The sequence below is a fragment of the Chiloscyllium plagiosum genome, unplaced genomic scaffold (assembly GCF_037043375.1).
Source record: "Chiloscyllium plagiosum isolate Xiang-an unplaced genomic scaffold, Cpla_swu_hap1 HiC_scaffold_1, whole genome shotgun sequence".
NCBI lineage: Eukaryota > Metazoa > Chordata > Chondrichthyes > Orectolobiformes > Hemiscylliidae > Chiloscyllium > Chiloscyllium plagiosum.
In genome coordinates this window covers 109,875,832-109,901,120 of record NW_028270139.1, presented here as the reverse complement: position 1 = coordinate 109,901,120, position 25,289 = coordinate 109,875,832, and the positions used below count along the sequence as shown (strand labels likewise).

General features: G+C 41.4%; 1 protein-coding gene across 2 annotated transcripts in view; it reads left to right on the top strand.

The window, feature by feature from the left end:
* Nucleotides 1-1,799: 1,799 nt before the first annotated feature.
* unm_sa41569 (un-named sa41569) overlaps nucleotides 1,800-25,289 on the top strand; it is a 178,452-nt gene continuing 154,962 nt past the window's right edge. The window contains exon 1 of one of the 2 annotated variants that reach the window (XM_087989711.1): nucleotides 1,800-2,160. In XM_087989711.1, the coding sequence (XP_087845837.1) occupies nucleotides 2,056-2,160 (105 nt within the window). In that variant the 5' untranslated portion in view covers nucleotides 1,800-2,055. The remainder of the gene's footprint in view (nucleotides 2,161-25,289) is intronic. The other variant, XM_043687186.2, reaches the window with a different exon arrangement.

Sequence of the window (25,289 nt, the reverse complement as noted above, 5' to 3'; positions counted from 1 at the left end):
TGGGCAATAAATGCTGGCTGGCCAACAACAGCCATATGAATGAATAAAAATGTTATAATATTTTTGTTATTCACTCATGGGATATGGGCGTCATTGGTTGGGCCAGCATTTATTGCCCACCCTAGCTGCACTTAAGGTGGTGGTGAGCTCAGTTCTTGAACCTCTGCAATCCAGGATATTGAAAAATGGAACCAAATGTAGTGGAGATAGAGATCTACCATGATCTAAGTGAATGATGGAACAGGTTGGAGAAGCAGAACTCCTACTCGTATCCCAAATGTTCCCTTAATTCTATTGATATTTTAGCAGCATATAACATGAAAATATGATTCTGAGTGTCAACACACCCCAGAAACTCGGAGGACTCAGGTTTACAGGATACCTCTCACTCAGTGGGTATATGATTGCAATTAGAATCCCGTCAAAGTCTAAAGGTCACATGTGGGCCATTGATGTCATATCTGTGTAAGCGATTAAATCAAACCATGAATAACTCTGTTAAAGTGCTCTTCTTTGACAATAGGAGAAGATATTTTGAACAGTAAATAATGGTTTCCTGGGTTGATTGACAGGTCATTACTGAGTTTCTTGTGTACATCAAAACAAACTTGCACTGCAGGGCAATCTCTCCACAGACTGTCAAATGTTGAAATCTAAAACAAATTTAAAAACCATCAAGCAGGTGAAGGGGGTGGGGAAGTATGGTTTATTATTTTGGGTAGAAAGACTATCCTTTATAGAGGTAGCAATGTATTTTTTATTGCTAACAATTAATGAGTGGATTCAAAATTTTCCATTTTGGCAAAATTTTAAAAATGGTAAATAAATATCAATACTCAACAAATAGTAGTGATGATTTGGAGATGCCGGTGTTGTACTGGGGTGTACAAAGTTAAAAATCACACAACACCAGGTTATAATCCAACAGGTTTAATTGGAAGCACACTAGCTTTCGGAGCGACGCTCCTTCATCAGGTGGTAGTGGAGAGCTCGATCATAACACAGAATTTATAGCAAAAATTTACAGTGTGATGTAACTGAAATTATACATTGAAAAATTGATTGTCTGTTAAGCCTTTCATCTGTTAGAATACAGTGAAAGTTTCACTTCTTTCATGTGTAAATCACACGATTTACTATCACCTGATGAAGGAGTGTCACTCCGAAAGCCAGTGTGCTTCCAATCAAACCTGTTGGACTATAACCTGGTGTTATGTGATTTTTAACTTTGTACACCCCAGTCCAACACCGGCATTTTCAAATCATGATTACCTCAATAAGAAAGGGAGAACATCGTTTCAAGAAATACTTATTGCTTCACCATTATCCTCTCTAAAACAGCTTCCCAAATTGGATTGGAGCCGCCCAGGCTCTGCACTTTGCAGACTGGCAAGTGGGTGAAAGTGCTCTGGGCTAGAACTCCCCGTGAATGGCTGAGTTTCCATCTGAAGAGATGACCTTTTCACTGCACTTTCGGGCATTGTGTTTCTCAAGCAGCGACATTCCGCATTTCAATCGCAGATTACTAACACGGGTTTCTCACTCCCGTGTGCTCTACTTTTAGAACCACACCCGGCAATTCTAAACCCTCTCCCCGAACAACCAAAACTTGGGAATGAAGAAAGTACCAGAGGTATACACACAAACAGTAGTAATAAAACTTGACTAGATCCTGAGAAGATGTTAGGTTTATTAATGAGGTTGAGTTTAGTGTTTGGCTGTAGTCAGTCAGCAGCCCCGTTAGGGGGCGCAGAGGAGCACCTTCGCTTTCCCTTTGTAGGGGACACCTTCAGAGCTGCTGGTGCTTTCCTGGTGAAATGTGGCTTTGTACAAATATAACAATTGAGTTAACGTTCTGAGTATTGGGAGGGTAGCTCTCGTGTCGTGATACGAGTGCCTTCAAGGGCAGCATTTGGTCAAGAGAAGATTTCCTTCAGGAGTAGCTGAGGGTGGGATGTGCCTTGTGGGGGAGGAACTTTGTTGAAGGTTGGAGCAGAAATTGGGGAATGAGCAGTGTCTGTGAGCACACGGTTCCCGAGTGACTGAGCCTCCCCCATGGCTGGGTGCGGGATGCCCGAGGACCTGGCCACGCTCTCCGAGCTGGACGAGAGCGTTCTCCTGGAGGTGCTGAGCACCAGATTCCGGCATGATCACGTTTATGTGAGTAACTTCAGTTCCACTCCGGGAGTGGCTGGGGAGCTGGGAGAAAGTGTACTTGCCTTAAGCCGACTCTAATTAGAAAAGCAATATCCGGAACATTTAGTTTTCTTTCATAGACCTGAACGAACTGTGCATTGTGCTGCGAGGGGATCGCTTTGTAACCTTCACTCTTCCCAAACTGAGCTGAGCGCTCCCCGACCTACTTTTGTTCAGTTAACAGGAGTATTCCCACAGCAGCTGAGCGAAGTTTTTTGTTTTTGTATAACACATTTGAGAAGCACCCATGAAACTGGCTAGTGTTTCCATTGAAAACTCAGCTAATGTGTGTTCGTGTATTAATTGGATTTTCGGGCCAATTATTAGTTTAATGGCCCTTTAAGTGTAATTGATTCCACCTCGTTTAAGTTAGGGAAAGGTAGTGTACCACCTCTCAGATAAAGACATACTCTGAAAATTTCCCGGAGTTTTGTTTTGCTGCATGAGCCTATGATAGCGTCAGCACTGTATTTCTAGAAAACTGGATATAGTCCTGCACCGGTGGTAAACACATCCCAGGTTATCATGAGTTATACAGCATGGAAACAAGACCATGTTCCCGAGTTAAACAGGACCCACTTCCTGCGCTTGGCCCATAACCCTCAATCTTTGTTATTCATGATCCAAATGTCTTTCAAATGTTGTAACTGCATCTGCGTCCACCACTTTCTCTGGCAGTTGGTTCCACACACAAAGCACTGAAAAAAAAAGTTGCCCTTCAGGTCCTTTTTAAGTCTTTCTCCTCTCACCTTAAAAACATACCCCATAGTTTTAAACTCTCCCAATCTGGAGAAAAGATCCTGTCATTCACCTTTCTACACCCTTCATGATTTTATAAACCTCTAAGGTCACCTCATCACCTCCAATGAAAACAATCTCAGCTTTCCAAACTATACTTATATCTCAAACCATCCATTCCCAGCAACATCCTGGTTATTTCTTTTCTGAACCCCCATCAGTTTAATAATCACCTTACTATAACGGTAACCAGAATGGCACACAGTACTTAAGAAGAGGCATCGCCAATGTCTTGTACAACCTCAAACCTGACATCGCAACTCTTGTATTCAGTGTCTAAATTAGAGTGGTGCTGAAAAGCACAGCAGGTCAGGCAGCATCTGAGAAGCAGGAAAGTCGATGTTTTGGGCAAAAGCCATTCATCAGGAATTCTGAGGAATAAAGGCAAGTGTGCTAAATGCCACCTTAGCCATCCTGTCTACATGTGACGCACATTTTAAAGAATTACGTACCCGAACCCTGGGGTCTCTGTTCTACAACACTGCCAAAGGCCTTGCCTTTAATTGAATAAGTCCTGTCCTCGTTTGTATTACCAAAATGCAATACCTCATATCCAAATTAAATTAACTGCTATTCATCAACCCATTGACCCAAGTCATAGGGTCTGTTTCCATGCTGTATGACTCTTCAGTCCAATCAGTCCTTGCTAAACATAATCCCAAACTAAACTAGTCCCACCTGCCTGCTTTTGGCCTAAATCCTTCAATCTTTCCTATTCGTGTACTTACCCAAAGCTTTTTAAAAGTTGCATTGTGCCCATATCCACCACTTCCCCAGGTAGTTCATTCATCAAGGTACCTTTTGTAATCTTGGATAACCCTCTTCACTGTTCACTATACCATCAACTTTGGTGTCATCTGCAAACTTACTAACTGTGCCTCCTATTTTCTCATCCAAATCGTTCACTGAAATGTCAAAAAAATGAACCCAGTATTGATCCCTGTGGAACAATGCTGTTCACAGGTCTCCAGTTTGAAAAACAATCCACCTACACCACCCTCTCTCGTGCTGTCAAGCCAATTTTGTATTCAGTTAGTCGGCTCACCCTGAATTCCATCTGATCTAATTTTACGAATTGGTCTAGCGTGTGGAACCTTCTCAAAGTCTACTGCTGTGTCTCATCAATCTTTTTGGTTACTTTATTAAAACACTCAATCAAGTTTATGAGACATGAGTTCCCTCATAAAAACTGTGCTGACTATCTCTAATCAGTCCTTGATTTTCCAATTGCATGTAAATCCTATCTTTCAGAATCGCCTCCAAAACCGATGTTAGACTCGCAGGTTTGTAGTTTCCAGGCTTTTCCTTAGTGTTCTTGCACGATGGAACAATATTAGTCATCTTCCAATACTTCACCCCAGCTATTTCTACTAGAGGCCCCACAATTTCCTCCCTAACTTCCCACAACATCCTGGGTAACTTTGATCTAGTCTTGGACATTTATCTACCTTTTTTGTTTTCTAAGACCTCCGGTACTTCCTCTTTAATGTGAACTGCTTTCAGTGTGTCAATATTTATTTCCCTGAGTTCTCTAACCTCCATTTCTTCCTCCCCAGTAAAAACTGGCACAAAATATTCTTTTAATATCTCTCCCATCTTCTGAGGTTGCTGTGATGCACTTGAAGAATCCTTTTGGATTACCTCTAACCTTACCTGTCAAAGTTATCTCATATCCCCTCTTTGTCCCTCAATCTCCCTCTTAAGAGTGCCCCTACACTTTTTGCACGCTGAGATTCAGTGGATTCCAATTGTCTATATCTCATGATGCTTTTAAAATCTTGATTAAAACCTCAATATATTTACTGATCCATTTTTCCCTAATCTTACCAGCCTTGCCTAGATTTGAAGAAATTTTAATCTTCAATGCTGTCTTCCCTATACAGCTCCCCCCCGCCATCACCAAATCTGGATGCAGAGGATCCTACCAGAGGGTGGTGCAGATTTCAACTGTACTCAAGACATGTTTCTTAGTCACTGCATCTCAAATGCCCAGATTTAAATGTTTTAAAATATTATCTTGAAACATGTGAATACTTTTGATTCAGTGGGGTGTTAAGTTTTTAAACCTCTTTCATTGTCAGTGACACTCCCAGCCAAGGCCAGTTCTGTTGTCCATCACTAACGGTCCTGGAACTGAGTGCTTTAATCAGATATTGCAACAGGTCAACTATGTTGTGGGTCTGGAGTCACATGTAGACCAGGTGAACATGGCAGGCTTTCTTCCTTAAGTGTCCTTAGTAGACAGATGAATTTTTACAACAATTAGTGGTTTTCTCTGTCACTTACTAATAGCTTTATATTCCAGACTTATTCATTTAAATTTTAAAAATAACACCAGCCATTGTGGTAGGATTTAAGACCCTGTCCCCCAGATAACTAGTCCAGGCCCCTGGATTAATATCCACGTTAGACCCCCCAGGTTCTGCGATTGCTAACACACAGTCACTTATTGTTTTGGATTTTAAGGTACTGACTTTATTGAACATTTGGTTTTACTTTGGCTGCTGCCTTTTATTTGTGAATAGTAAAGATGAATAATTGTGGTTATTGAAATTTATTGCAAGTGAAATGTTTTGGGAATATTTTGAGAACGTGCTATAGAAAGACACAAAGTAAAATACTGCAGAGGCTGGAAATCTGAAACAAAAATAGTGTGGGTCATTTTTAGCAGGTTATGAAAACTCTGTAAAACCAGGAATGTGGGTTAACATTTTTTTTCAGATATATGATCCTTCGTAAGAAAAAAAAATCAAACCTTGTGTAAGTGCTTTAATGCTGTCAAGTAATAGGTGTCAGGTTTGTGTGCACATCCTCTGCCCACTCTGTTGGAGCTGTCCGTAGAAATAAATGAACAAAGGACGTGCAATCACTGACTTATTGTGATAGATATAAAACTGTAGAGGAGATGTATATGAATTCCTTTCTTGATTGGAGTGACACTCCCATGTTAGACTCATAGAATCCCTACTGTGCAGATAGAGGCCATTTGGCCCCTCGAATCTGCATCAGCCCTACCTTGCCAATCCCCATAACTCAGTATTTGTTGTGGCCAATCCATCTAACTTGCACATCTTTGGACTGTGGTAGGAAACCAGAGCACCTGGAGGAAACCCACACAGATACATGGAGAATATATAGAGTTTGTACAGTAACCCAAGGCAGGAGTTACTGTGAGGCAGTCGTGCTAACCACTGAGCCACCGTGCTGTCCATGCTGGACCACGTGCTCTTGTAAATTGGATCCATGTTAAAATTGAACAGTGAAAGGAAAAAAAGAGGAATTGTGCTTGCATAGTGGGTATCATATTTCCAGGAAGTCCCAAAGTATGGCTTACCTGTCAAAAAATTTCTATTTTAAGGGACCACTTGATTCCAGCACTAGGTTCAGTTTTGGTCTTGTGAAACAGCTGGGTCCTAATAGTAATGCAGAGATGTGGCTTCAGGCTGATCTGAACTTTGAGGAAAGACTGGTGAAAATGGAGGCCCTTAGCCTTGGAAAAACGACAACTGAGAGTACATCTTCCACAAATATGCAAGATGTCAAACCATAGCCAGTAACAACAACAAACTGAAACAACAGGTCTAGTCCATCGAGCATGATGTCGTTTTTATTAAATCTTGTTTGATTTGTACCATGGCTTTTTTTTTAACCCAACTCCATGAGCTCTTTGCCGATGATAACCTAATGATAGTAGAAAGTGAGGACTGCAGATGCTAGAGATCAGCGTTGAGAGTGTGGTGCTGGAAAAGCACAGCAGGTCAGGCAGCATCGGAGGAACAGGAAGAATCAGGGCTTGTGCCCAAAACATCGATTCTCCAGCTCCCCCGATGCTGCATGACCTGCTGTGCTTTTCCAACACACTCGACACTGATAATCTAGTGATGCCTACCTTAAAACCTAAATTCTCTCATAACGCATCATCTTTTGATGGCGTCTACCCTTTTTTGTGGGGGGAAATAATACCCTCTGCCTTGACTTTAGCATGGCCTGACCCTAATTTTAAAATTTCTATTCCATTGCTCTTATGTCCCACTACAGAAAATAATTTTCTTCTACCTTATCAACCCCTTTTGTCATGTTAAACACCTCAGTAGACTACTTCCTAACCTTCTAATATCAATGTAAATTGATGTAAATTGTCTTCATAATCTAGCCCTTTTAAACCCTGGAATTTTCGCTGTTCCCCACTTAAAGCTAATTTATCCTTCCTGGAGAAGTGCATCATAATGAGTTAAGCATCCCTCCCTTGTGGATTGCTGTGGGTCTCCTTGTAAGTGGATGTGCCTTCGGAGCATTAACTACCTGTTTGAGAGCATCAATGGCATCCAAGTGGGGGCTCTTCTGCCGCCTTGTCCCAAGCATTACTGGGGCAAGGCATTAGGGTGCCCGAGCTGCACCCACTTGCCTGATCATTTGCTCCCCTCTCCCTTTTTGTGAAACTCATGTTTGGGAGACATTTAAAGTTTGGCCCGGAGTTCATCATAAAAATCAAGGGTGACGCTTGTCATTCCATCTGGAGGGAGTTCTGTGCTGTCAGAGCTGCTGATTTTGGAATATTTGTAAAGCATTTGGCATATAGTGTAGCAGTGAAAGGTGCTATATAAATTCAAGTCTCTCTTTAAAATGACAAATCAAAATGAGGTGTCAACCTGGGGAGGCTACAACACAGGATTACTCACAGGCTAACTTGTTGGAGTCCTATCTGGTGTAAAGGAACGTGGTTGTTGGAGGTCAATCATCTCAGCCACACGACATCTCTGTAGGAGTTCCTCAGGATACTGACTAGGGCCCAGTCAACTGCTTCAAGAATGACTTCCCTCTGCAAAGTTAGAAGTGAGGATGTTCACTGACTCCTCCACTGCATAGTAGCAGCAGTATCTACCATCTACATGATGCACTGCAGCAAATCTCCATGGTTCCTTAGACAGTACTTTCCAAACCACAACTACTACGATGTAGCAGGACAAGTCACAGCAGATACAAGGGAACACCACCACCACCTATAGGTTCCCCTCCAATCCACAAATGATCGTGACTTGGAACTATTTTGCTGTTTCTTCCCTGTCACTGGTTCAAAACTCTGGAAGTTCCTCCCTAACAGCACTATGGATGTGCCAAAATCACAATTACTGCAGTACAAAAAACAAAAAAATTAAAGCACAGGAGCAGGCACTTCAGCCCTTCAAGCCTGCACTGATCCAGATCCTCTATCTAAACCTGTTGCCTATTTTCTAAGGATCTGTATCCCTTTGCTCCCTGCCCATTCATCTATCTGTCTAGATACATCTTGAATGATGCTATCATGCCTGCCTTTACCACCTCTGCTGACAACACGTTCCAGGCACGTACCACCCTCTGCGTAAAGAACTTTTCACTCGTGTGTTCCTTAAACTTTTCCCCCTCATCTTGAACTTGTGACCCCTAGTAATTGAGTCCCCCACTCTGGGGGGGGAAAAAGCCTCTTGCTATCCACCCTGTCTATACCATTTTTGTGAAGGTTTATAGCTCCGGTTGAGGTTCAGGTTGTAGGTTTGCTTGCTAGTTTGAGATGGCAGCTCACTATCTCCATCTCCCAAGGTTATCCGGGTTCGGCAATAAATGCTGATCTAGAAATAATATCAATGTCTTTTTGAATGAACGAAAAGTTGAAAAATTTTTAGTTTTAAATTGCAATATCAATATTCTATCTCTAATCACCCAAATGTTTAATGATTCATTTTATAATTTTGATGATTTAAGATCATACACTCAAATGGTATGGATTGTTCATTTAAAATGTCACTTCACTTGAACTGAAGTTCAGCCTTTAAGATCTCTCAAATTTGAATTATATCATAAGATGAGGAATGTAGAATGAAATGGTTGTTTAAGATATGCAAAATCAGTGTGGTTATTCAGATTGAAATAAGTCATAAAATGGTGTTCCACAAGTTTCTGTGCTAGTACCGCTATTGTTGACCATTTACATGAATGATTTTTAGTCCAGGAGTTAGGCAACTCTGTCTCAGACTATCAAATTTGGAGAAATAATTAACACTGAGGAAAAATGCAGCAAGAAGGGGACATGAAAGGTCCTTAATTGGTAGGATTAGGGAAAACCCTAAGGCTTTCTATAGGTATGTCAGGAATAAAAGAATGACTAGGGTAGGAATAGATCCAGTCAAGGATAGTAGTGGGAAGTTGCGTGTGGAGGCTGAAGAGATTGGGGAGACACTGAATGAATACTTTTCGTCAGTATTCAATCAGGAACAGGACATTGTTGTCAATGTGAATAGAGTCACAATTAAGTAGAATGGATGGCTTTGAGGTATGTAGAGAAGAGGTGTTGGAAATTCTGGAAAGGGTGAAAATAGATAAGTCCCCTGGGCCTGATGGCATTTATCCTAGGATTCTCTGGGAAGCAAGGGAGGAGATTGCAGAGCCATTGGCCTTGATTTTTAAGACCTCGTTGTCTACAGGAGTAGTGCCAGAAGATTGGAGGCTAGCAAATGTGGTTCCCTTGTTCAAGAAGGGGAGTAGGGATAACCCTAGTAACTATAGGCCAGTGAGTCTCACTTCTGTTGTTGGCAAAATCTTAGAGAGAATTGTAAGGGATAGGATTTATGAACATCTGGATAGGAATAATGTGATCAAGGATAGTCAGCATGGTTTTGTGAAGGGCAGGTCGTGCCTCACAAACCTTATTGAATTCTTTTGAGAAGGTGACTAAGGAGGTGGACGAGGGGAAAGCGGTATATGGATTTTAGTAAGGCGTTTGATAAGGTTCCCCATGGTAGACTACTGCAAAACATACGGAGGTATGGCATTGAGGGTGAGTTGGAGGTTTGGATTAGGAGTTGGCTGGCCGGAAGAAGACAGAGGGTAGTAGTTGATGGCAAAGGTTCATCTTGGAGTGCCGTCACTAGCGGTGTTCCGCAAGGATTTGTTTTGGGACCATTGCTGTTTGTCATTTTTATAAATGACCTGGAGGAGGGGTTAGAAGGTTTGGTGAGCAAGTTTGCGGATGATACGAAAGTCGGAGGAGTTGTAGACAGTGAGGAAGGACGTGGCAGGTTACAGTGGGATATAGATAAGCTGCAGAACTGGGCAGAAAGGTGGCAAATGGAGTTCAATGTTGCTAAGTGTGAGGTGATTCACTTTGGTAAGAGTAACAAAAAGATGGGGTACTGAGCTAATGGTCGGATACTTGGTATTGTGGATGAGCAGAGGGATCTTGATGTCCATGTACACAGATCTTTGAAAGTTGCCACCCAGGTAAATAGTGCGGTGAAGAAGGCATATGGCGTACTGGCTTTTATTGGTAGAGGAACTGAGTTCTGGAGTCCTGAGGTCATGTTGCAGTTGTATAAGACTCTGGTGCGGCTGCATCTGGAGTATTGTGTGCAGTTTTGGTCGCCATACTATAGGAAGGATGTGGAGGCACTGGAACGGGTGCAGAGGAGGTTTACCAGGATGTTGCCTGGTATGGTAGAAAGATCGTATGAGGAAAGGCTGAGGCACTTGGGGTTGTTTTCACTGGAGAAAAGAAGGTTTAGGGGTGACTTGATAGAGGTGTACAAGATGATTAGGGGTTTAGATAGGGTCGACAGTGAGAATCTTTTTCCACGTATGGAGTCAGCTATTACAAGGGGGCATAGCTTTAAATTAAGGGGGGGTAGGTATAAGACAGATGTTAGGGGTAGGTTCTTTACTCAGTGAGTCGTGAGTTCATGGAATGCCCTGCCAGTAGCAGTGGTGGACTCTCCCTCATTATGGGCATTTAAGCGGGCATTGGATAGGCATATGGAAGATAGTGGGCTAGTGTAGGTTAGGTGGGCTTGGATCGGCGCAACATCGAGGGCCGAAGGGCCTGTACTGCGCTGTATTGTTCTATGTTCTAACTTAATAGAAGAAAATGCGCTCAAACTTGCAGACTAGTCGATAGCTTTTACACTGGTAAATGCAAGATCATACATTTTGGTAGGTAAATACAGATATTTGTTTCAAAACATTAAGAAACCAAATGAAGTAGAAGGTAGGTTTACATATCCCTAGATGCGTTCAATCATGGAAAGTATTATAGTCAGTCAGCGAAAACACTAAAATGCCATCAATGTGCTGGGATTGACTGTTTAGTAGCATACCAAAATAATGAAATTATGTTAAATTAGTGTAAGATCCTTCTTGGCTGCACTCAATACAGTGCAAATATCTAGTTTTCATACCATGAAAAGAGCGTTGAGAGAATATAAAGATTTATAAATACAGTACCAGAAATGAAAGATAACAACTAGATAGAACACGTGGCTTTTTCCTTATAAAGTAAAGTTAGGGGAGACCTCATAGAATTTTTTTAAAATTGTGAAGAGTTGAACAGGGTAGGTGTGGCAAGGATTTTTTTCTTTTAGGAAGAATTCAAAATAGGGGTTTTGGATTCAAGATAAGTCCTGATAAATCCTTTACAGAAATAAGGATACATTTCATTGTTCATGTGGGTAGCATGTGGCTATTAATTAACTCAAATAACTTGGATTCTTTTTCCCAAAAGGAATATGAGGGAAAAGCAAATAACATAGGTCAAAGGCTGATATGGGGAGATTGAATGGGAGCAACTGGAGGACAAATCCCAGTGCAGACTGGTCAGGCTGAATAGCCTGCTTTGTAATGTGCTTTATCTGCTGTCTTTCCTTGTATTATAAATTAAACTGTCTTTTTTGGTTTAGTTAGAAACAACAGCTGTTTATCTTGATGTTTGATTAAATTATCAAAGTAGAATGAAGTCATTGTTAAATTGAACTTGTGTTTGACACTATTTTAATGCTTCTGTACCAAATACATAAAGAGCTGTTGGTGTCGGTAATCAAAGTTGGAAATTTGCAAGGTGATATTAGTTAAATAAGGCTGGTTTTAGTTGCACAGTTGATAAATACCACTGGGACATTTTTATTGTTTTCAATGATCTGTCTTTAAAGGTGTCAGGAAAGCATTTCCACACTCTCGTCAGAAGCTACAGCAGTACTTCAACAGAGCTATTAGAGATAACATAATTTAAACACGTTCCTGAGGTAAATGGGGGATGTGAACCCACAATATAGTGTTTATCATTAAAACTCTTTGAATTTCAAACATTGAAAATGAGCATTTTTGAGCTTGTTGTAAGGTGTTTTTGGAAAAGCTACACAAGTACCAGTCTCCAAAACAGACGTGGAGGGTGTCTAAATGTTGAAGAAAGCGAACTGAAGCACTTCTGAACTTCTGGACCAGTGACTGATAGTGGGATTGTATCGTGTTATTGGTGTGAGGCAGACCTTGCTGAATGAGAATTCTGCAGAATAAAGCAGCCTGAGGTTCGGTAAACAAAAGCAGGCAGTGAGAGATGGAGGCCAAATTCATTTTTGGCTGAAATAAGATTGCAACATTCTTAGTTAGCTGCAACTGAACAATCTTTAAAAATAAGTTGTGATGCAATCTTTAATGGTGAAAATGGAGAATTTGATGTCATTAATGCATTTGTGAAAACTGACCCATAAATGAGTACAATGCAAAAAAAAAATTGAAGCTAATGATGGAAATTTGATTTTCTTGAGGTAATTATGAGCTAACAGGAGAAGCCATGACTGATCTGCTGGTTAGATTGCAATGGAAACTGGATCTAAATAAGAACAACCTTGTTGGGCTAATATAATGAAGGAGATGTGGTGGAGCTGGAACAGGTGCACAATATATGTGTAACACATAGGGTGAAGAGGGGCGGTTCACCACAGTAAATGTCACAAAGAACATTGGTAATTTTGACCTCTGGTAAAGATCTTGAAGGAAATTGAACAAATATTTGAGCAAATTCAAGCACTTTACAAAAATGGAAGGTTAGATACAGGGTGGACTTTGAGAAAATGGAGTCAGTCTTGGGTGTACCTTTTTGTAAATTTTGAAGAGTGAACTATCCTGAAAGAAGAGTAAATCTTTTGGAAACTACAAGTTCTATACATGTTCTTTAATTATATTGACCGCTCTAACATTGACGTTTAGTACTAATTACAATCCAGTCATTTGCCACAGCTATCAAAATGTGAACAGAGTTTTCAGAACAGATTGTTAAATGTTGATTGGTGTCCAGAAACACATCAGCCTTGGTTGAATGGCAATGCAGACCCAATGGGCAGAATAGCCTGGGTCTTATGTTCTTAAAAAACCAGGTGAGGATACCCTGATGTTTGGTTCATGCCACAAAAGATTGGTCTAAGAAATTGTCCTAAAAACATCCATTGAGTTCCTCAACTAGATTGCTTTTCCAATCTAATTCTTCAAGTCTATATGCAAATTAAATACTCTGGTAATCACTGTACCTTTTTGACAAGCTTTCATTATTTCTTCCTTGACACCTATCCTACCATGTATTATAGGGCCACACCTTGCGTCTTGCCTTTATAATTCTTTATCTTTACCCAGATCGCTTCTATATCCTGGTTTCCTAAATTTTGGTCATTCCCCACTTTTCTGCTAATAAAACCTTTTAATTAACAGAGCCACTCCTCTACCTTTTCCCAGCTTCCTGTCCTTCCTGAATATCACATACTCTTCAGTATTCAGGTTTCCGTCTAAGTCATCCTACAACCAAGTCTTCGTAATGGCCATTGGATTATGTTAAGTTTTGTATGACCAGTCAGTTTTGTTTTAAATATTACATGCATTATAATACAGTGCTTTGTTTTGCCTATTTATTATTTTGGAAATCTTTTGTCCTATCTACTAATTTGCTCTTAGACCTGTATTCTCAGTTCCTTTCTGGCATTGTCTGTTTATCATTTCCCACATTAATGCCTTCCTCTGATCCCTTTGCTCCACTCCGATTCATCACAGCCTCCTGGTCCCCACTGTTTAGTTTAAAGCTCGCCCTGCTTCTCTTGTTACATAGTTTGCAAGAACCCCAGTCCCAGTGTAGGTCAAACCTAGGCCATCCTAATGGTCCCCACTTTCCCCAGTATTTGTGTCAGAGCCCCATGAACTGGAACCCACTTCTCCCATACTAGTCTTTCAACTGTGCATTCAGCTATTAACCTTTGAATACTTTATGCTAGTTTCATGTGGCTCTGGTTCTGACCCCTAATTTGGTGACAGGTTCTGTGTAGCCAATATGAGAAGCTATTTCCTCGCCTGCCCAGTTGGTGCCTACGTCGACCATGACAAATGAAATCTACCCCTCCCACTGCAAATAAGATTAATTATCTGTACTGGTTTGTTCTTGGATAGAACAACAACAGCAATTGTTTTTTCTGGGTGGAGTGACTAAAGTATTAGGTAGGCTTCCTCATTTTGATTTCTTTTCAAGTGAAGATTGATGTGAATGCATGATTGAGAAGTTATGAGGACCAGATGGTGCTCTGTGGTATTATTCCTGTTTACATGCACTGATGGAGTTTTCACATATATTGACTGCCAGCTAAGCTCCAAGGTGTGACGGTGGGGCAGTAACTTGCCAAATCTTTCAGTTTGCTAGGCAGTAAGTCTTGTTCTAAGAATCAAAGTGTAACTGTTACAACTTTCAAAGCTGTATATAGTTAGCAAATGTAACTATAAAATCATTTTTAGCAGATAAAGACTTCATTATTCATTCATAGGATGTGGTTGGTCCAGCATTTCTTTCACATCCTGTATTGTCCTTGAGGATGTCGTCTTGAAACGCTGCTGAACACTGTGCAATCATCAGCAAACTTCTGCTTTCTCCCCTCCTGATGGAGGAAGATCATTGATGAAGCAACACAAGATGGTTGGCCCCAGGACATTACCCTGAGGAACTTTGTCAGGGTTCTTGTAGTACAATGACCTTACCTTTGATCCAGCAGGTCCAGCTTCATGGTCTGTCTGCTCCAGAAGTTTGTCATAGCATCTCTGAACAAAATGATGAGAGAACGTCTACCCTGAGAAACTCCTGCACAGATGTCTTGGAGCTGAGATGACTGACCTCCAGCTACAGCCATCTTCCTATATACCAGCCATGACTCCAAGTGGGAGGAGAGCTTTCCTCTGATTCCCTTTTACTGTCTTAAATGAACTGGAATTTTTGAGGATGTAACTAGTAGAATAGATAAAGGCAAGCCAATGGCTGTGGTGTATTTGGATTTTCAGAAGACTTTTGATACGTTCCTTTGTAAAATGTCCCTCCATCATAAAGTCAGAAGTGGGGGTGTTCATTAATTGTGCAATGTACAGCACCATTCATAGCAACTCAGATACTGAAGCAGTCTGTATCCAAATACAATAAGACTTGAAATATCCAGGCTTGGGCACACCTCAGCAAGTAACATTCATACCATTGGCACAGTCAGGAAGCAGAGATCCTATCCACAGTGAGACAAAGCTTAAGTGAGTACATGGTTTGGGGAATTTAGAGGCAGTGTGGGAATTTGTTGCAGATGGGAAAAGTTGATTTTGTTTTTCTTCTTGGCTCGTAGTTTGTTGTTTTTTGAAAAGGATAAATTGAAACCCAGGATCAGGGCCCAACATAAGAGTGACATGAAATGTAAATTCATTAGTGGTAGCTACTAATGTGATCAGTTATGGGTTACTTTCACGTTGCAGGTGAATAGGGGAAATATTTATAGGCTACAAACTAAAACACCAGTACTAAATATATAAAAGCTAAAATTAAAATTGTGGTTAAAATAGAGATGCAGCACCAGGTGATGTGTTGTCATTGCATGATGTGCGAGCTGGTGGATTCTGTTGTGATTCGTAACAACCACATCTGTAGTAAATGTTTGTTGCTAGAGGAACTCTGGCTCAGAGTTGATGAACTGGAGTTTGAGCTTTGAACACTGCATTAACGTGCCATTATTTAAGAAAGGCTGTGAGGAAATGCCTGGGAACTAAAGACCTGTGAGCCCAATGTCTGTGGTGGGTAAGTTGTTAGAGGGCATCCTGAGAGACAGGGTTTGCAGGAATTTGGAGAGGCAACCACGCATTTGGGATAGTCAGCATGGCTTTGTGTGTGGGAAATCGTTACTCACGAGTTTGAGTTGTTTGAAAGGGTGAGTAAGAAAGTGGATGAGGGCAGTTTGGTAGGCATTGTCTACGTGGACTTTAGTAAGGCCTTTAACCTACTCCGTGATACCTTGTTATTGAGAATAGTTAAATCTCATGGGATCCAGGGAGAGCTAACCAATTGGATACAAAATTGGCTTGATGGTAGACAGAGGGCGGTGGTAGAAAGGTGTTTTCAGACTGGAGACCTTTGACCAGCACCTTGTCACAGGGATTGGTGCTAGGTCCCTGCTTTTTCTCACTTACAAAAATGAAAATTTAGTTATGGTTAGTAAGTTTGTGGATGACACAATTGGTGGTGTAGTGGACAATGCTGGAAGTGAGTTGCAGCTGGAGCAGGAAGCAGAGCAAACCTGGGCCAGCATTATAAGGTAGCAAGGCCTCGTTCTGAGACTCTGAGAAAGGACTACAGCCTGACTACTTTAAAGATACTTTTTATTCTCATGCTGCACTTTTTAAACTCTATTCCTATGCTAGTCTCTTTATTTTGTTATTTCAATTCTGTGAAACACATAAAGTATCTGTGATAAGGTACCCTGTACCTAAGATGGCACCGAGAGGAGACATTAGAAACCTTTCACTGTACTCGTTCGAGTGCACGTGACAATAAAGGCTATTCTAATTCAAATCTAGGAGGACAAGGGGGGCAGATACATGGGAACACCACCTGCAAGTTCCCCTTCAAGCCACTTGCCATCCTGACTTGAAAATATATCACCATTCCTTCATGACTTGGAGGTGCCGGTGTTCGACTGGATGGACAAAGCTAGTGCTTCCAAATAAACCTGTTGGATTATAATCTGGTGTTGTGATTTTTAACTATTATTATAGTGTTATTGGGTCAAAATTCAGGATTTCCCTCCCTAAGGGCTTTGTGGGTCTGCCTTCAGCACATTGTCTGCAGCGGTTCAACAAAGCAGCTCACCACCACCTTTATCAGGGACAACTAGGGACAGGCAATAAGTACTGGCCTAGGCAGCCACACCCATGTCCCACAAGTGACTAAAAGAAAAAGGGAAACTTCCTTTCTTTTATCCAACCTGTCAAGTCCCCTCGGGCACCGTGTATGTCTTAATAAGATCGTTTTAAAATAGTGATGGAAAAGGATAGACCAGATCTAAAAGTTGAAGTTCTAAATTGGAGAAAGGCCAATTTTGACGGTATTAGGCAAGAACTTTCAAAAGCTGATTGGAGGCAGATGTTCGTAGGTAAAGGGACGGCTGGAAAATGGGAAGCCTTCAGAAATGAGATAACAAGAATCCAGAGAAAGTATATTCCTGTCAGGGTGAAAGGGAAGGCTGGTAGGTATAGGGAATGCTGGATGACTAAAGAAATTGAGGGTTTGGTTAAGAAAAAGAAGGAAGCATATGTCAGGTATAGACAGGAGAGATCGAGTGAATCCTTAGAGCAAAAAGAAAGTAGGAGTATACTTAAAAGGGAAATCAGGAGGGCAAAACGCGGACATGAGATAGCTTTGGCAAATAGAATTAAGGAGAATCTAAAGGGGTCTTATAAGTATATTAAGGACAAAAGGGTAACTAGGGAGAGAATTGGGCCCCTCAAAGATCAGCAAGGCAGCCTTTGTGTGGAGCTGCAGAAAATAGGGGAGATACTAAATGAATATTTTACATCAGTATTTACTGTGGAAAAGGATATGGAAGATATAGACTGTAGGAAAATAGATGGTGACATCTTGCAAAATGTCCAGATTACAGAGGAGGAAGTTGCTGGACGTCTTGAAACGGTTAAAGGTGGATAAATCCCCAGGACCTGATCAGGTGTACCCAAGAAGTGATTGCTGGGCCTCTTGCTGAGATATTTGTATCATCGATAGTCACAGGTGAGGTGCTGAGAGACTGGAAGTTAGCAAAAGTGCCACTGTTTAAGAAGGGCAGTAAAGACAAGCCAGGGAACTATTGGCCGGTGAGCCTGACCTCTGTGGTGGGCAAGTTGTTGGAGGGAATCCTGAGGGACAGGATGTGCATGTATTTGGAAAGGCAAGGACTGATTAGGGATAGTCAACATGGTTTTGTGCGTGGGAAATCATGTCTCACAAACTTGATTGAGTTTTTTGAAGAAGTAACAAAGAAGATTGATGAGGGCAAAGCAATAGATGTGATCTATATGGATTTCAGTAAGGCATTCGACAAAGTTCCCCATGGGAGACTGATTAGCAAGGTTAGATCTCATGGAATACAGGGAGAACTAGCCATTTGGATACAGAACTCGCTCAAAGGTAGAAGATAGAGGGTGGTGGTGGAGGGTTGTTTTTCAGACTGGAGGCCTGTGACCAGTGGAGTGCCACAAGGATCGGTGCTGGGCCCTCTACTTTTTGTCATTTACATAAATGATTTGGATGTGAGCATAAGAGGTACAGTTAGTAAGTTAGCAGATGACACCAAAATTGGAGGTGTAGTGGACAGCGAAGAGGGTTACCTCAGATTACAACAGGATCTGGACTAGATGGCCAATGGGCTGAGAAGAGGCAGATGGAGTTTAATTCCGATAAATGCAAGGTGCTGCGTTTTGGGAAAGCAAATCTTTAGCAGGACTTATACACTTAATGGTAAGGTCCTAGGGAGTGTTGCTGAACAAAGAGACCTTGGAGTGCAGGTTCATAGCTCCTTGAAACTGGAGTCGCAGGTAGATAGGAGTTGGGAGGTCTTGTTGTGACTGTACAGGACATTGGTTAGGCCACTGTTGGAACATTGCATGCAATTCTGGTCTCCTTCCTATTGGAAAGATGTTGTGAAACTTGAAAGGGTTCAGAAAAGATTTACAAGGATGTTGCCAGGGTTGGAGTATCTGAGCTACAGGGAGAGGCTGAACAGGCTGGGGCTGTTTTCCCTGGAGCGTCGGAGGCTGAGGGGTGACCTTAAAGAGATTTACAAAATTATGAGGGGCATGGATAGGATAAATAGACAAAGTTTTTTTTTTTCCCTGGGGTCTGGGAGTCCAGAACTAGACAGCATAGGTTTAGGGTGAGAGGGGAAGGATATAAAAGAGACCTCGGGGGCAACTTTTTCACGCAGAGGGTGGTACGTGTATGGAATAAGCTGCCAGAGGATGTGGTGGAGGCTGGTACAATTGCAACATTTAAGAGGCATTTGGATGTGTATATGAATACGAAGGGTTTGCAGGGATATGGGCCGGGTGCACCGAAGGGTCCGTTTCCATGCTGTACGTCTCTGACTCTAAGATCACCCCTCACTATTCTAAACTCTAATGGATATGGACTCCACCTGTCTAACATGTTGTCGTAGGATGATTCCTTCATTGCAAGAATTAGTTGAATGAACCTTTGCACGCTCTCAAATATTCTTTTTTTCAAAATAAGACACCCAAATCTGTATGTAGCACTCAATGTGATCTCTCCAGCATCCTGTTTAACTGTAGGAAAGCCTCCCAATTTTTTAATATTTTGTTTCTCTTTGCAATCAACAGTACTTTCCTTCTGATTCACTCACTCTACTTGCACCCTGACTCTGTGTGAGTCTTGTGTTAGGACACCCAGATCCTTCTGTACCACAGAGTTCTGCAATCCCTCTCCAACAAAATACTGCTTTTCTCCTCTTCTGAAGTGGACAAGTCCATATTTTTACAGGTTGTGCTCCATCTGCCAAATCTTTGCTCAGTCACTTACCTTTGTCTGTATTGTTTTGCATGGCCTTCACAACTTCTTCACCTGCCCATTTTTGTGTCATCAGCAAACTTCCCAATCATATATTCGGTTCCTCATCCATGACATTGAAGTTGGTTATAATGTGCGATGCCCTAGCATTGTTCTCTGTGCCACTCCACTTAATACATCCTGTCAGCCAGAAAATGGCTCATTTTCTCCTGTAATTGTCTTTAGCCTTAGCTAACCAATCCTCTATCAATGCGAATATATTACTCTCTACATTTGAGTTATTATTCTGCTTAGTAGATGTTGTTAAATGTGTTCCAGAAAACCAAGTATGCCCCATCTACAGGTTCCCTTTATCCAAATTGCCTGGTACTTCCTGAAGGAATTTATTAGTTAGTCGAGCATGATTTCCCTATTGCGAAGCCATGTTGACTGTCTGGTTGTATTAAGGTTTTCCAAGGACCCTGCTGTGCCCTCCTCAAAGATGTATTCCAGCATTTTCCTGACTAAAGGAGTGACACTTGCTATTTTCTAATCATGGGACTTTTTCAAAATCTAAACAATTTTGGCAAATTAAAACCATTGCACTTGCAATCTGAGAAATTACCACTTTTAAGGCTGAAGTCCAGCAGGACCTAGTGACTTACCAGCTTTTATTGTCAATTTTCTTAGTACCATTTTTGGTGATTGTAGTTGTTATAAGTTCCATTCTTTTTCACCTCTTGATTTATACATATTTCTAGGATGTTATTTGTGTCTTTTACACAATACCTGTTCAATCCATCTTTTTTCCCCAGACTTTGCTCTCTGGAGGACCAACACTTGCTTTAGTTTCTCTCTTACTTTTTAAATCTGTAGAATATCCCTTACTAACTTTTTATATATTTTTTTAGGCAGATTTGTCCCCTTTTTAAGTTCTCTAGCTCATCTGGTAAAACTATTATCTATGCAATTGTTACATCCAGATTTGACTATTCTAATTCATTACTGGCTAACCTCCAATATTTCACCCTCTAAAATTGAGATCATTCAAAATTTTACTGTCTTAGTCACCAAATTTACATGTTCTGTTCATCTATCCTTCCTGTGCTCTCTAACTTATATTGCCTCCATTAAGCCAGGTACAAATGTTATAATTTTCAGATTCTTCCATGTTCTTGCCCTTACTCCCTCTGCAATTTCCTCAACCACCTGAGATCTCTGTGCTCCATGTATTCTGGTATTTTGAGCATGTCTGACTTAACTGTTCCACCACTTTTTATTTTTCTTCATTTATCCTTTTTTAGCTTTACGTCAAATGTTGCCTCATGACCCCCTTTTCAAACATCTTGGGATGTTTTAATTGATACAGGGGCTATTATAGATACCCTCCAGGGCAATTGGGGATCTGCAAAGTGATGCCTTTGCCAGTAATCGTCACCTCACATGAAGGAATTTAATAATGAAGCTGCTGTTATTGCAATGATGGGCAATGTATTGCCTTTAAGAATAGACCTGCTGTGATTTGGATCAGCTCTTCAGCTTAAACACCTCACGTGTCCTTTTTAGATTGTTATGGCAATGTTATAGCTAAAGCTGAACTTGCTATTGCTAAATTTGGAGAGATCCTTACACTTTATCTAGCTGAAAGATGCTTTACATTTGTATTTGTGTAAGTTCATTTTTGAATTTACTAGACTAATACCTCCCCTACAATAAGTGAATTGCCTACAGGGACATGTTGCGGTGGGGTGGGGGGGGGATCTGTGAAGGGAATAGATAATGTAGAAGTATAGAGGATGTTTCCACTGGCAAGTGAATCTAGAACAAGAGGGCATAGCCTCAAGATTAGAGGGAGCAGATTTAGGACTGAATTGAGAAGGAACTTCTTCATCCAGAGGGTTGTGAATCTATGGAATTCCTTGCTAGGGAAGTAGTTGCTGCTACTTCAGTTAATGTTTTTAAAACTAAGGTAGATTTTTCTTTTGAGCAATGAAGGAATTAAGGGATATGGTGAGAGCGTGGTTAAGTGGAGCTGAGTCCACAAAAAGATCAGCCATGATCTTACTAACTGGCAGAGCAGGCTCGATGGGCCAAATGGCTTACTCCTGCTCCTAGTTGTTATGTTCTTATGTTAGATGGGCTAGGCCTGTACTCTCTGGAATTTAGAATCTCGGATGACTTAATTGAAACACGCAGGATCCTAAAGGGGATGTGACTGGGTGGATGTTGAAAGAATGTTTCCTCTTGTTGGACAATTTAGAGCTAGAGGTCATCCATTTAAAATAATGAGGAAATGAGGGTTGGGAGTCTTTGGAATTCTCTTCCTCAAAAGGCAGTGGATGTAGAATCTTTATCTACCTCTGCCTTAAAAGTATTTAATCTTTCATTCCCCTTGCTAATCCAGAATCTATCTGGAAATGCAGGATTACAGAGTTGATGTTTAAATCAGATCAACTATGTTTTTCAGTGGTGGAGCAGGCATGACAGGCTGAGAGGCCTACTCTTGCTCCTTGTTTGTATATTCATACAAACGAGTTATGCTCAGTTACTGTTTTGTGTTTTGCCTAGTTTGAGGTTTAGATGACTGGACTGTACTGTGCTGTGATGATAATCGCTGTTCAGTGATTACCAACTATTTCATTAAGTGCAATTTTGATTTCAAATAGAACCTCCAGCTCTACAAGCCACCTCAAAGTTTGTTGTCATATTTCTTACTGTTTACAAACTAGTGCAAATTAGTTGTATTTTGCAGAATTAAAGACTTTCAGAATCCACTGGGTATGATATGATGCCAGTTTCTCTTTAAATTTGGATGGCACACAAATTGCACACCTAAGTTTTAGCAGATTATAAAATAACTCTAAAGGTAGATGTGGAAAGACAATGTTGTGTAACACTCTGGTCACACAAATAATTAATTGGCGACAATGTAATCGCCTGAAAAGGAAGGTCAAAGTGCAGTGAAACCTGCTTTGTTCCATGCAATGTGTGACTTGAGCACTTTGAAGAATTGATCTCCTTTTGTAAATGTATTCAATTGTTCATTGTGGGGCAAGATTCTGCGTTGCTGTTTAGTGATAAACAGATCCTGGCTGCCAGGATCTGTTTATTTTTACTGCTCCTTGTTTACAATATAGACTTATTAATCCACACTTGTAGATTTTCCAGAATTACGAAAGGTATTCCAGCAGTCAATTCTGTTTCTTACATCCATACCAAATGACTCTATTTAACACTATCACAAATGATTCTTTCTTTAAAAAGAGGTGCTGAGAACAGAAGTAGAAATGTGCCTGGGGACAGAGTGTATAAAGATTGTTACAAGGTCAGCCAGATGGACCTCATTCTATGAGTTCCCTGATTTGACCAGGTTAACAGCCCCAACCAAGAAGCCCTCGGACTGACAGGTAAGAACAGGTGTACAAGACATCCTGGTCACTGAGAACTGGCTCTGAGGGTGCTGGATCAGTGTCTGTCTGGACTCTCCACATGTGAGTAAAGGGGGATACCAGCCTCTGGAGTTATTTCAGTGGCAATGAGAATAAAGGTGTCCTGAAGAAATTAGATTTGGGGTAAGCATTCTTGGCATCATGCTGTTATTTGAGAAGCTTGACTCGTTTGATCCTGCTATCAGGGGGCACAGTATGTGGAATCTGTTTTTTTTTAATGGGCAAATAACATTGGAACAGATGAAAAGCAACAAGTAATTCTCCTGACAGCTTGTGGACCCACAGCTTTTTTGGTTATTAGGAGCTAACTTTCCCTGAGGCATCAGGTACTAAAAAGTTGATGGATTTAGTTAAGGAATGTTATGACCCAAGCAGCTTCTAATTCTGAGATGCTGTCTGTTTTATTTGACAATTTGAACACCAGGAGAATCCATATTGCGATTTTTGACTGGGTTAAGATGATTGGCAGGGGCATGTGACTTTGGCTTAATCCTTAGTGAGATGCTGAGGGACTGTTTGGTATGTGGGATTAATAATGTAACTATGCAAAAGCATTTGCTAGCTGAAGCCCAAGTGAACTTCAAACAGGCACAACAACTGGCTTTATCATTGGAAACTGCGATGTGGAGATTATATGTTACAGGGTATACCGTGTGAAGGAGACCCCCTAGACAGGCTGACTGAGCTTGAGAAGCACCACTTGAGTGAAAGCAATTGCATAGTCTCACTCGGGACACATCCTGAACAGAGGGACTCTGCGTCAAGTCAAGCAAAACCTCAAAACACAGCCAAGCCTCGGCCAAACAGTTTAAATTTTCTTCAGGATCTGGGCCAGCAAGCAGACATAGCTGCTGCCAGTATGCGGAAGCCAGACAGCAAAAGAGTTCTGCTAGGCCTAAGAGAACACATAGGATGGTATCCCGGAGAGCGTGCACACTGGAAAGTCCACCTACCGCTGGTTTGGAGCAGTTAATTTGCTTATCAACATCCAAATCAGAACCAATCAAAATAAATGTCTGGTTAAAATGCCAGATACTAGCTGAACCCTAGGGTCATCCTGAAGTTTCCAAAGTGAAGATGTTGGTAATGTCTGGTGGCCAGGATTGGATGTAGACATAACTGCATTGGTAGGGCTATACCCAGAATGCCACCAAGACAAAAATTGCTGCTAGCAATACCACGCGCACACGCACACGCACGCGCACACCCCGCACACACCCCACACTATTCATGGGAGTGGCTGGATAAACCCTGGACTTGGTTACACGTTGACTGTGCACGTCCTTTCATGGGCTCAATGTTCTTACTCATTGTGAATGCCCACTCAAAATGGCTGGATGTATATACAGTTCATTGTCAAACATAGAAACAACAATAGAAAAGCTGTCCTTTCTTATTTTCTTGGATTACATGGGCTCTGAGAAGTGTTGGTCCTGGATAACGGGACATTTGTTTCCTGGCAGGGAATTTGAGTATTTCCTAAAGTCGAATGGCATTCAGCATTTCAGGACAGCTCCATATCATCCATCATCCAATGGTCTAGCAGAAAGAGCAGTCCAAACTTTTGAAGGCAGGCTTAAAGAAACAGCCTACAGCTTCACTCGATACCAAACTGTCCTGGTTCCTATTTGAAAATCAAACCATCCCCTCATTCACTACAGGGATTGCTCCAGCAGAGTTGCTAATGGGGAGAAGACTCTGCATTAGGTTAAATCTGATCTTCTGAGACCTTTTGGAGCCGGGGGGGGGGCTTCAAATGGCATCAGGAACACCAAAGCCGGATACAAGCCTCTGCTAAGCAAAAGAAGAGGGTTACTTCAAAGGATAAAGTTTGATGTAGGAACCCCAGGAATGCCCTACATGGGTAAGCGGCAATGTAAGGTCAGGTCCAGTGACATACGAAGTTTGGGTAGGTGCAAAATTCTTGAATAAGCATGTGGACCATATGGAAGCTGTAAATTTGCAAACAACACAGGAGCAACATGTGTTCAGCTCCTTGCCAATCTTTCTGATTTGTGTTCCAGAACCTGTGGGTTCTCCCTCTCCATCAAGCTTTGAAGGTATCTTGAAATCTGAGATGGACATGGTGGATGTTGCAACCTCTACCCCTTGCTCCCTGATGAAGAGAATGAATTTCTTCTGCAATGCACCGGGTGTAAGAGACAAACATTGCACGCCACCTGTATCTGAGGCAGTATTGGAGGAACCTGATCCAG